At 47.1% G+C, this 12891-nt stretch overlaps 2 protein-coding genes across 2 annotated transcripts in view; one reads left to right on the top strand and one right to left on the bottom strand.

Annotated features, from left to right (window-relative positions):
* Positions 1 to 8298, bottom strand: part of LOC115456897 (mitochondrial import inner membrane translocase subunit Tim10) — a 32970-nt gene extending 24672 nt beyond the window's left edge. The window contains exons 1-2 of the mRNA XM_030186279.1: positions 8192 to 8298; positions 4876 to 4998 (exon numbers count right to left, since the gene is read on the bottom strand). Of these exons, the coding sequence (XP_030042139.1) occupies positions 4876 to 4949 (74 nt within the window). The 5' untranslated portion in view covers positions 4950 to 4998; positions 8192 to 8298. The remainder of the gene's footprint in view (positions 1 to 4875; positions 4999 to 8191) is intronic.
* Positions 8299 to 8458: 160 nt separating this feature from the next.
* On the top strand, positions 8459 to 10872 carry LOC115460579. The gene is made up of 2 exons (XM_030190347.1): positions 8459 to 8633; positions 9240 to 10872. The coding sequence occupies exons 1-2, from the start codon at positions 8569 to 8571 to the stop codon at positions 10387 to 10389; spliced, it is 1215 nt and encodes a 404-aa protein (XP_030046207.1). The 5' UTR covers positions 8459 to 8568; the 3' UTR covers positions 10390 to 10872.
* The last annotated feature ends 2019 nt before the right edge of the window (positions 10873 to 12891 follow it).

Here is a 12891-nt window from a genome sequence, read left to right as displayed (position 1 = left end):
CCACATAAGCCTCTGCAATGGCTTCCCTGACCCATCTTGCCACTGTAGGCTTAGCAGCCTGCAGCCCCTTACGAGGACCTGCAAACAGGACAAACAGATGATCCGACTTCCAGAAATCATTGGTCACTTCCAAGTATCTGATGATGACTCGTCTCACATCTAGATATTTGAGAGCAGAGTACTACTCTCGGTAGTCCTCCCTACGAAAGGATGGGAGAAAGAGCTGCTGATTCACATGGAAGCGAGAAACAATCTTGGGCAGGAAGGAAGGCACTGTGCGAATAGACACTCCTGCCTCAGTGAACTGCAGAAAAGGCTCTCGACATGATAGTGCCTGGAGCTCGGAAACTCTTCTGGCTGAAGTGATAGCCACCAAAAGACTGCTTTCAACGTCAGGTCTTTCAGAGATGCCCTCGACAAGGGTTCAAAAGGCGGCTTCTGCAAGGCTCTTAGCACCAGGTTGAGATTCCATGCAGGCACCACTGAGTGCAGAGGAGGGCGCAGGTGATTAACTCCCTTGAGAAAAAACGCACCACATCTGGCTGCGAAGCCAGAGAAGCACCCTTCAGGCGGCCCCTGAAGCAAGCCAGAGCCGCTACCTGGACTTTAAGGGAACTGAGCGACAGGCCTTTCTCCAGACCTTCTTGCAGGAACGCCAACACTAAAGAAATTGGAGCAGTGAAGGGAGAAAGTGAGCCTGCTTCACACCACGCTGCAAAGGTACGCCAAACCCTGGCGCAAGCAGTAGAAGTAGAGCGCTTCCTCGCTCTCAGCATAGTGGCGATGACCTTGTCTGAGAAGCCCTTCTTCCTCAGACGCTGCCGCTCAATAGCCAGGCCGTAAGACCAAAGGGGGAGGGATCCTCCATCATCACGGGACCCTGATGCAACAGGCCCTGCTCCACTGGCAGCCACAGAGGGTCGTCCACTGAGAGCCTGATCAAGTCCGCATACCAGGGACGTCTGGGCCAGTCCGGACCCACCAGGATTATCCGGCCCGGATGCTTTGCCACCCGGTCTAGTACCCTGCCCAACATGGGCCAGGGCGGGAACACATAGAGAAGCTCCTGTGTCGGCCACTGTTGGAGAAGAGCATCTACTCCCAGAGATCGAGGGTCTCGTCCTCTGCTGAAAAAGCACGGCACTTGGCAATTGGCCGATGACGCCATCAGATCTAGGCTCGGCTGGCCCCAGCGCTTCGTGATGTCCAAGAACGCCTGAGCCGATAACTGCCACTCTCCGGGATCCAAGGTATGGCGACTGAGAAAGTCCGCCTTGACATTCATGACTCCGGCAATGTGGGCCGCTGACAGCTGTTCCAGGTTCGCTTCCGCCCACTGGCATAGACTCATAGCTTCCTTGGCTAGAGGGGCGCTCTTGGTACATCCCTGGCGGTTGACATAGGCCACAGCCGTGGCATTGTCCGACAGGACCCGTACTGGCTTCAACGCCAGTACCGGGAGGAACTCCAAAAGCGCCAACCGAATGGCTCTGAGTTCCAGGAGGTTGATAGACCACTTTGCCTCTGCAGGAGACCAGAGCCCCTGCGCTGTCCTTCCCAAGCAGTGGGCTCCCCAGCCCGTCAAAGAGGCGTCCGTCGTGACGACAATCCATTCCGGGGTCACAAGAGGCATTCCTGCAGACAACTTGTCTGTCTTCAGCCACCAGCTCAGCGCCTTGCGCACTGCTGGGTCCAAGGGAAGGCGCACAGCATAATCCTCCGACACTGGAGTCCAGCGCTGCAGCAGAGAGTGTTGTAGTGGTCTCATATGAGCCCTGGTCCAGGGCACTACTTCCATCGTGGCCGTCATAGAGCCCAACAGCTGCACATAGTCCCAAGCCCGAAGAGGAGAGGCTACTAGGAACTGGTCCACCTGAGCCTGAAGCTTGAGAATCCGATTGTCTGGCAGGAAGACTCTGCCCACTTGGGTGTCGAATCGAACTCCCAGATACTCCAGGGACTGAGTCGGGCGCAGCTGGCTTTTCTCCCAGTTGATGATCCACCCCAGGGAGCTCAAAAGAGCAATCACCCGGTCCACAACTTTGCCGCACTCTGCATAAGAGGGGCTCGGATCAACCAGTCGTCCAGATAAGGATGGACTTGTACTCCTTCCTTTCGCAGGAAGGCCGCGATGACCACCATTACTTTGGAGAAGGTCCGCGGAGCAGTAGCCAACCCGAACGGGAGGGCTCTGAACTGGAAGTGTCGGCCCAGGACTGCAAAACGCAGAAAGCGTTGATGAGGAGGCCAGATGGGAATATGCAAATACGCTTCCTTGATGTCCAAGGATGCCAGGAACTCCCCTGCCTTCACTACCGCTATAACAGAGCGGAGAGTCTCCATGCGAAAGTGCCGAACTTTCAAGGCCCGATTGACCCCTTTGAGGTCGAGGATAGGCCGTACAGAACCTCCTTTCTTTGGTACCACAAAGAAAATGGAGTAACGTCCCTTGCCAAGCTGATTTTCTGGCACCGGAACGACCGCACCCAGGCGGATCAGATTGTCCAAAGTCTGCTGCACTGCCACAGCTTTGACCGGAGACTTGCAGGGAGAGAGTACAAACCCGTCTCTTAAGGGTCGGCAGAACTCTAGCTTGTAGCCGTCTCTGATGACTTCCAGCACCCAAGCGTCTGAAGTTACCCTGGTCCACTCGCCCAGAAACGAGGACAGGCGTCCTCCAATCTGCACTGGACCATGGACCAGGGCCCCGTCATTGGGTACGAGACCCTGGGGGAGGACTGGAGGGCGCACCTCCGGGACGGCGGTCTCTGCGAAAGGAATGCTGCTTGGGGGAGAAGTTCCTTTTGAAGGAAGAGGGGGCAGAGGAGCCCGACTTGCCCGGGCAGTACCAACGGGCTTCCTGAAACCGTCCTCTGGAGTTACCGGGGCGAGCACTGGCCCGCGCCCTGACCTCTGGTAACCTCTTGCCCTTAGACGTGCTGAGATCGGTCACAATTTTGTCCAGCTCGACCCCAAAGAGCAGCTTGCCTTTAAAAGGCAACTTAGCCAGGCGGGACTTAGAGGCGTGGTCAGCAGACCAATGCTTCAGCCAAAGCCACCGCCGCGCAGAGACTGTCTGAGCCATACCTTTAGCCGAGGCTCTCAAGACATCATACAGCAAGTCAGCCCGATTCCAGGGCTGGCCAATCAGCCCTCAAGGAAGGATCCGAGGGGGAAGCCCTCGTCAGGCACGCCCTGGCCACATAGGAGCCGCAAACTGAGGCCTGCAAACTTAAGGCAGCCGCCTCGAAGGACGACCTTAAGGCCGCCTCCAATTTTCTGTCTTGGGCGTCCTTTAGGGCCGTGCCACCTTCCACCGGCAACGCCGTTTTCTTAGTCACCGCAGTGATTAAAGAATCCACGGTAGGCCAAAGAAAGGCCTCCCATTCACCTTCAGGCAGAGGATAGAGGCGGGACATAGCCCTAGCCACTTTGAGGCTCGCTTCCGGGACATCCCATTGAGCCGAAATCAAGGTGTGCATGGCATCATGCACATGGAAGGTTCTAGGCGGGCGCTTCGTCCCCAGCATAACGGCGGAGCCAACAGGGGCTAAGGGAGAGACGTCCTCCGGAAAGGAAATCTTCAAAATGCTCATGGCCTGCACTAACAGGTTGGGCAAGTCCTCTGAGCAAAAGATCCGCGCTGCAGAGGGGTCATCCGCTCCATCCGAGCAGGAATCCGTCTCCTCCAAGGAATCCCCAAAGGACCGTTGGGAGAACCCAGATACGCTGCCCTCATCTACATCAGAGGAGACAGAGTCCTCTAAGGCCTGGAAATCCACCCGAGGGCATCAACCCCTTATCGGACAAGGGAGCCGGGGCAGCGTTCTGCATAAGGAAGGCCTGATGCAGCAGCAAAATGAACTCGGGGGAGAAACCCCCCAGACTGTGCACTTCAGCAGCCTGGGCCACAGCCCTAGACGCACCCTCAACCGGCGCTCGCAAGAGCAGGGGAGAAACATGCTGCGCATCCAAAATGGCGTCCGGCGCGACACTCCACGAAGGAGCCGCGCGGGAAGAATGGCGCTTAACTTTGGCCGCTTTTTTGCCGTCGCTCAAATCAAGGGCGGCCATAGAATTAACGTCTCCCACCTCAAGGGCGGCCCAAGAAGAAGCCGTCCAAGCAGAGTGGCCGGCCAAGATGGCGGAGGCGAGCATCGGGGATGGGCGTTTATGGCGGGAAAAACCGCCGCACCGGAGGAAGAACCGGGACACTGACCGGCCTCCAAACTGACACCCAACAAGGGCGAATCAGGCTTTAATACCCCCGCATCCCCTCTAGAAGCGCACACGCGGTCCGGGGAGCGATTATTTGCGCCCTCGCCCTCCGACGCCATAGGCCACATGGAGACCGATCGGGGAACCCCCTGCCCGCTACAAAAAGGTAAAAATTACCCGCTTCTCGCTCCAAGCTGTAACAAACTGGTGTCCCAGTGAGTAGCTGCAATAAACGTTTAAATAAACGCCCTTAAGGACGTCCAAAATTTTTTTTTTTTTTTTCAACGGAGCCAGCGGGAGGGGAGAGAAAAGGAGGGACCTGGCACCACCAGGTTTGCACTTGCTCAAGAAGAGCCCTCAACCCCAGGTACTCAACAAAACCTAAAAATTAGGCTTGGAGACCTAGCCAGAGCTGCTGCTGTGTGTGACCACCACCTGCTGAGATAGAGAACATACTGAGGAGTTTCCGGCAGCACATGACCACATATAGGGAGGCAAAAGCTTTGCTCTCTATCTCCACCTGCTGGTAGATGGACACAACCCACCAGTCTATGGATTGATCAGCATGATGATATGGAAGTGCTCGGATATCCCTTCTCTCTTCCCACCACTGCATACTCTGATCTGTCTTTTTGTCAGTGTTTTTTCACTGTTTACCTGTTGTACATGTCAGCCATCATCTCCACCTCCAGCTCAGCCGCCAGCTGCTGTGCCCTCAGGGGATCCATCATACCTATGACAGGAAGCTCTTTTCAGAGCTCCAGCCACTTTTCCAGATCCCTAAAAATACAACAAACAAACTTAACAGGGTGAGGTATGAACAACTCATCAGCTTCCACTATTGGTGGGAGAGAGAAAGGCAAAAGTTACTAAAAGATTTGGGGTATATGATGGCAGCATCCTAATCAGACATGCTGTCTTAAACTCCAGAAGGCTTCTGTTTCTAGTCTCTACCTTGACTGGTTAGATCCTTTTGTCTATTCACATGCAAATGACAGAGAAAACTCACGCCTCTTTGAAAGAAGGGGCTACCATGTCAACTTGGCCAACAGCTGCAAAGAATCCCAGTTCTAAAGTTTTCCTCAACCCAAGGTAACACCTACTGCAGTGAAACCCACATGAGAAGAGAGGAATTTCTCCTACTCAGGGACTGCAGGCTGTGTTAGTTATTTGCTCACTCTTCTACTGGACTCTCTGGACTTACCTTCCTATCCATTCAGGAAAGCCAAGGACAGGGCTAGCAATAAGAATGGCTGTTAATCAGAAATTCAGTCAATAGATGTGTGCAGTGCAGGGTGAAAGTAGTGTAAAGTGTATAATGGGGGTAAGCCTTTAAAAGCACAAGGGCACAAGGATTGCATACAAATGCGACAACAAGATGGGACATTGTTTTGCAATTATTGGTAAATGTAGATGCACTGTTTTGTTATGCACAGCAAACAATAAAGAAGGACCGAAACCTCACGATGAAGATCAAGATTGCCAAATAAATGTCGGAATGCCACTGTTCCCGGTACTGAATTGAGGTCAGCTCTGGTTATGAAGCCAATAATGGTTTCAAACATTTATTAAGTTCAACCTCTGAAGACGTGTTCAGTGAAACACAATGACTGTGGCAGGTTTGACGACAGTCTTCACAGTTTGTAACCAAAATGGGAGCTGAACAGAAGCAATGGCTAATTCAAGTGGAGTTGGGCTTTTCAGAGGTCTGCTCAAAGACCGGGCAGTTGTGTTAACTATGGAGTTATTCATGGATGTGCACATTGATTTATCACTTCTTAATGCTAAGACTTTGCTAAAACTTGAAAAGGAAAGTGGATTTTCCACATGAACAAATGACATTCTGGTGAATAAAAAGTGCATTGTTAGCAGGAACAACGTATTTGTAAAAAATTTCAGTATTATAGTTATTTCATTCAGGTCAGAGAGAGCATAAAGTCATTTTAAAATGGTGTAATGTATGTACAATTTTAAGATGGTTGTATGATTTAGTAAGAGTTTGAGTGACGATGGTGCGAATGAGCAATATGAGGGGAGGCATTTCCTCTGTTAAGAGTTTATTAAAACTTTATGTAAAGATGTTATATTTCAATAAAGAGTTATAAGGGAATGAGGTGGTAGTTATTTCAGAGGAGTATTTATATTTGTAACTAGATTGAAATTACTTGTACTCATGTATACTGATAATATGCCAGAGACAGAGTTGCATACAATGGAGGCAGTAGCCATGGAAATCTCTCTCATACATAGCTGGAGCGTGGACGAATGGAAGTGCTACGAGGTCTGGTTCGCCTGATATCAATGATTTGAATGAAATCACGAATGGAACCCGACCCCTGATGACGCTCAAGTAGTGAAACACAGGCTGTGTAGGGTGCGGGGCACTGTGTGTGATACAGGGAGCTGTTGTGAAGATCAGCCTTGCGGATCCAAATGCAGCAGTGGATACTACCTATAACAGTGAAGTTCGTTGGTTGTGGAAGAGAACATTCTGGAAACTATATGAGCTTAATGATTTGTTAATGGACACTATGGATAAAATGTACAATCAATACAGCACTCATTAGGACTGGCTTTTTAGTATCAAGCACAGCGTGGTTGATTAGATAAGAATGCTGTCAGGACAATCTGTATAATTTGGATAATCAACAAAGCGCTTAACAGGACAATTGTTTAAGAGTTGGTACAACACAGCATGGTTGACAAAAAAGCATGCTGTTAATGATTTAAATGAATGTGCCTAATTACTTGTCACTAGTTATTTGTAAAAAAAGAAGTGCTGAGTGGGGTCACTGTGGTAGTTAGATATATGATGTACTAGTAAGATCTGGCACAAGGCTTGGATGATTGTGGAGTGTGATAGAATGTGTCTATCTGTGTTATTGTTGACTTAATGGTTTTAGAAAGTTTGATATTTACAATTTAATAAAGAACAATCTAAAAAAATAGTTAATATGGTGGTGAAGATATAATATATAGCGAGTATAGCTATTAGAAAATTTGTTACCCAGTAAAGAATTTTGGGTATACGTAGGGTTACCATATGGCTCCAGAAAAAGGAGGACAGATTTTGCCAGTCTGGGTTTTACTTCCATTGCTTTCAATGGAAGCAAAACATGGACTGGATCAATGTGTCCTTTTCTGGAGCTATATGGCATGGCAACCCTATACATATTTATTAGCGAGAAAGAAAACCTGAACTGTTTGTGACATTCAAGGCCTAAACTCTTGCATCCCTGGACTAGGGAACATGCCATAAAGTTAACATCAAATTCCTAAAGGTTAAGTCTATAACTTCTTATTAAGGTAGACCAGTTGCCACCGTTTATCCCTGTGAGTAGACTGCATGGTATCTTGCTTTTTCTTGGGCTTCTGCCAGTATGGTAATTCTTATGTCTACATGAAGAAGAAAGCTAGTGGAGTATAAGGGAGAAATTTGAACTACGAGGCTACTGCAAACAGCAAAACATAACTAAACTCTAGAAAATATACAGGACAAACAAAAAAAGAAATAGGGCTGGGGATCCTAAACATGTTAAGATGCTCCAGAAAGCGCTAACGATTTTAATTTCAATTCACTTCAGCAGTCCTTCCATTGAAATGCACAGCGAAACGTAACTAAATAAAAAGGAGCGTAGAAATAAAAGCATAACAAGCAGCAAGGGGACAAGATACAAAGAGGCTGCTAGGGAAGAGTTCAGGCTGCCCAACACACAGCTCCACGGTGTGAACCATTCAAGGCCGAGTACACTCTCCCAGTGAAGCCGTCTCCAGGTAGACGAAAAGAGAAGCGATAAAATGCAGACTTTACTCTGGGAGTTCACAAGAAGTAATAAATCCCAGAGCTGCATTAATGGGATCGTGTGTTAAGCGTTCCCTAGCTCTTTACGGAAAAAACAAACAAACAACGGAGATCAAGAAGAGAGAAAGTCTCTTACAAGACAAGAGACTACGTTAAAAGGCCAAACATTACCAAAACTCTGTACCAGAGCGCCCACCACAGAAACACCTTCAACTTCAGCACACCAAGCACATTCCGGAAACACGTGGGGGCCATTTCCCCTTGAGTAGAAAGACCTGCAACCATAGAGAAGAGACTGAATAAAACAGGGCTGTGTCGTAACCGAGTGCGGGCTAGAGCGTCGCCTGTAACTGGAGGTTTAAGGCGGAAGTCAGGAATCGGCAGTGGCACGTACGTAGTACGTAAACGTTATGAGTAGTAGCTGAAGGCAAGGCGGTTTTCTCCTAGCATTGCAGACGCCATATCAGTACTTCTAAGCGAAGCTGTCGGCTGCTGCATTCACGTTGTTAGTGTTCCTTGTTATTTTATATTAATAATATTTTAGAAATATGCCGTGCTGTGCAGCTTCCGGATGTAAAGAGAGGAGGTATCACGACCGAATAACCTTTCATCGGTGAGAGTAGTATTTTTTATTTCTAAATCATAATCATTGTGTCATTTCGAGGGTCTGGTTATAGGGACACCCTAGTACCCTACCAGGCGTTGTATTTGGCAAGCCCCAGGATAATTTCCTAATCTGATTTGATAACGGCAGTTACGCAGTAATTACCCAAATCCTAATCCAATGATAACGTTAATTCAGGGCTGCCGAGAGACTGGGCCAGGCCCGGGACAAGGCCGCCCCCTGGCCCCCGGCACCGCCCCCACTGCCACCCCCCAGGTTTTCTCCGCCCCCCCTGAGGGGGGCCCAGCGCAATAGGCCCACCCGCCACCGGGCCGAGCCACTTCCACCAGGACGTCAGATGCACAGAAGCCCTGCAGAGTACAGCGAAGATCAGCTGAGAGGAGTGCGTCTGTGTGGGCCGCGCACACCGGAGTCAGAAGACAGCACTTCAATTGGCGGGGGTTCGGTGGAAGGGGCCCGGTGGCAGGTGGGCCCTGTGAATTTTGTCCCCCCTGTCCCCCCCCTCTCGGCGGCCCTGTGTTAATTATGCTACCATGTGTGCCTCTGATGGTTGTTAGGCTAACCCATGAAATTGTTGCATGTTTTTTTGCTTAGGTTTCCATCAGACCCTGTTCTTCGACAACGTTGGCTTACTGAAATTCGACGTGAAAATTTTGTTCCCTCAAAATTTACAGTTTTGTGCTCAAAGCACTTCAGGGAAGAGGACATGGACAGAACCAGCATGTCAATTGTTCGTTTGCGAGTAGGCGCTGTGCCCAGCATATTTGATTTTCCATCTCATCTTTGTCGTGTCAAAAAGACCCAAAAATCTCCAAAGGCCCGATCATCTAATGCACCACTCATACCAAATCCTGATAACAAAATATGCTCGCCACTTCCTGAACCTGCCAGTACAAAGATAGGTCTGTTAAATAATCCAGATACGTCCCCATCATCTAATACACAATCCATACCAAATCCTGATAACAAAATACACTTGCCACTTCTTGAACCTGCAACTACAGAGACGGGCATGTTAAATATTCCAGATATACCAGAAAAACTAGCTGTACAACGGAAACTTGAACATGCACAGAGTCAACTTTCAATATCACGGAAGAAAATTAAATTACTGCTACAAACCAAACGTCGGTTACAGAAAAAAGTAGATCACTTGAATTCAGTCATATCTGACCATAAAAAGTGTGATATGCTGTCCAGGGATAGTCTGCAAATCCATGACAACTGTTGTACCATTGGAAATTTCCTTAAAAGACAGATTGCCGGGGTCTCTCTGAGCCCTGTCGAGCGTGCGATGCCCCCTCAAGCCGGAAGGGAAACCCCTCTTGTGAGCCCTGAAGTCTCGGACCAAAGTGGTTTGCAGAGCGTTCAGGGAGGGAGCCCACAGGAGAGGAGAACTGGAGCTGACAGCCTAGGAGAGTCGGATTTAACAACAACTCACGTAGTTTTGGCAAAAACAGTGAGTATTTTGGAGCAGGCTGTGAAAGCCCCTCAACCGGATATTTTATTGGGGAAGATAGTGAAACCTGCCGTAGTGACATTAGAGTCACTTTGGGATTTGACTTTTACAACTCAATCTGCTTTACAAACTTTAATTTCTCAAAATACAGAGACAATTAGAGTCTTATCTGAGACTGCGCTGAATCAATTTCAAATTAATGACTCTCAGGCTTTGGAAGTCAAAAGGCTGACTGAAAGAACTACAAAACTTGAACTTTTTGAACAGATCTTGAGACTGCACTGAATCAGTTTCAAATTAATGACTCTCAGGCTTTGGAAGTCAAAAGGCTGACTGAAAGAACTGCAAAACTTGAACTTTTTGAACAGATCTCAATTAAAGATAAAAATTTTACCTCAAGACGCCTAGAGTACCTGGAGTAGTAGTAGTAGTAGAATCAATCGAAAAGATTGACTCTTCGCTTTACAAATTTTCCTTGGTCGCCATTGATTTCCCCTATCCAAATGGTTAAAAAATTTCTTATCGAGATCCTAGGAATGCAAGAGACATCATTGCCACCAATAACTAGAGCGTTTTACCTTCAAATTGATGATAAATCATCTGAAAAATTACCTGTACAGGGGGCAATGAATTTAACTGCATTCCTGGAGACATCTCTGGAAGTTATTACACAGAGAGCTACTTTACTTGCAACATTTGCATTAGAAATGGATAGGGACGCAGTACTCAAACTTTCTTTAAGACACCTGGATTCTGAGTTTTTGGGTTCAAAGATAAGAGTTTTTCCAGATCTCTCCAGGGAAACCCAGAGGAGATGTAAGAAGTTCCTACAGCTGCGGTCTAGAACAATAGCAGTAGGGGCTGATTTCCTTCTGAGGTTTCCCTGTATTTGTAGAGTGAAATTTCAAACTAAACAATATCAATTCTTTGACCCAAAACAGTTGGAAGAATTTCTTATAAGCAAAGAAGAGGTTAGAGTACAAGCCTAGTCTCAAATGTAACACTAGTGCAGGCTAGAGATAACCACCTGGGATAGATGCTTCTTTTGATTAATTATTTTGTTATTGCTTAATTGTAAGTAAGAATATCTTTTTCCTTTTCTTGGATCATTTGCCTTTAATAATATTGTGGACGATAAAGTGGAAATTGAGAAACTAGTTGTATTTCTATATTTTGAATAACTTCTTTTTTGTTTTTGTGTATTAACTCTCATAAAAGGATATTATGTTTGTTAAAAACTAATAAATAAAGATTAAAAAAAAAAAAAACATTGCCAAGAAATCAGGCACGTCCTGTCTCCTATTCCCCAAAGTTGCAAAGTTTTGCCTTGACCCTGCATTCCTACTCTCCACGTGCCTATCGTTATGTCCGCAAAATGTTTCACACCTGCCTGCCTCATCCAAGGACTATTGAGAAGTGGATGAAAAGTGTAGATGAAAAACCAGAATTTTACTGAATAAGCCTTTCCAGCACTGAAGGCGAGAGTTGATGCCAGTTCAGGTATGTGATAATGTTTGAATAATTGTCTATACTCCTGGCTGTGATTTTTGAACATGTGGTGTCATTAAAGGGTAGACTTTTAAATGCCCAGTTGGGTATAAAGTCATTTAACATCAACCTTTTAAGGCATATCTTTACTTTCATTGCAACAATCTTCCAAGGAAAGAAAGCTGATTTGATGGCCAGTGGGCACATACCTATCTTAAAATGAATTCACTGCCTATCCAACTGGAACAGTTTTAGACTTCACATATTACAGATGGTCCATGCATTGGCAGTCCATTATTTCTATTAAGTGTTTGCTGTTTTGGGTGTCTCAATATGGCGGCAAGCTGCGCCTACTGGCTTCAGGCCAGATAATGGGCCAAGCATGCTGCTGCCATCTCCTGTCAATGAAACCTCCTTGGGTACCATCATGTTATTAAACATCATTGCTGCAGTACAGGATGTAGGTAGTTCTGCACAGATACATGTACAGGAGGCCAAAATGTGCCTTCCTTGTAGTAATAGGAAGAACATTCTCAGTCCTTACTCAAGGTTAATTTCAGTCAAATATAATGAGGGGTGGACTAGTCTGGGAGACCCCTTCTTCAAGCTTGGAGAGGCATATAAAAATTGAATTTGGAGAGGGGCTAAAGAGCCTTTTTCTAGGTAGTCCAAAGATGTAGGAGGTATTGGAAGTGAACTGCATGCCCAGGGAGGAGCTTGGTCCTTCCTGGTCTCCCAAAGCCAAGAGAAGGAAAAGGGAGCATTGGACAGATGTTGTAGACAGTGCGGAGAACCTTGAACATATTGGCATACATAAGAGCCAAATTTTCAAAATGATTTGGGCTGCTACACACAACAGAAATTACCCCTCTCTTGGCACAGTCAATTAGTTTGCTCAATATTGGGGGTGCTCAAGCACCCACGAAGCTGGCTTCTGAGTTAGCATATATGGTGGGCTTGCCAAAAGATCCAGGAGTTTTGGGTGCAAGTCACTAATTGATTGCTTTATTAGGATTTATTTACCACCTTTTTGAAAGAATTTACTCAAGGCAGTTGTATATTGAGAATTAAAGTGGATGAGTATCTTAATGGTTAGTGCAGTGGCCTGAGAACCAGGGAAATGAGGTTCAATTCCCACTGCATCTTCTTGAAACTCTAGGCAAGCCACTTAACCCTCCACTGCCTGCGATACAAAATAAGTATTTGTATATAATATGTAAACCAATGATTTTAACTACAGAAAGTCAGCATATCATATCTCATCCCGTATCCCCAGTGGGGAAGTACAAGTGGCTCTGC

This window comes from Microcaecilia unicolor, chromosome 1, assembly GCF_901765095.1.
Source record: "Microcaecilia unicolor chromosome 1, aMicUni1.1, whole genome shotgun sequence".
Taxonomy (NCBI): domain Eukaryota; kingdom Metazoa; phylum Chordata; class Amphibia; order Gymnophiona; family Siphonopidae; genus Microcaecilia; species Microcaecilia unicolor.
Note: the sequence above shows the minus strand (reverse complement) of the source record. Positions and strands in the feature narration are given on the sequence as shown.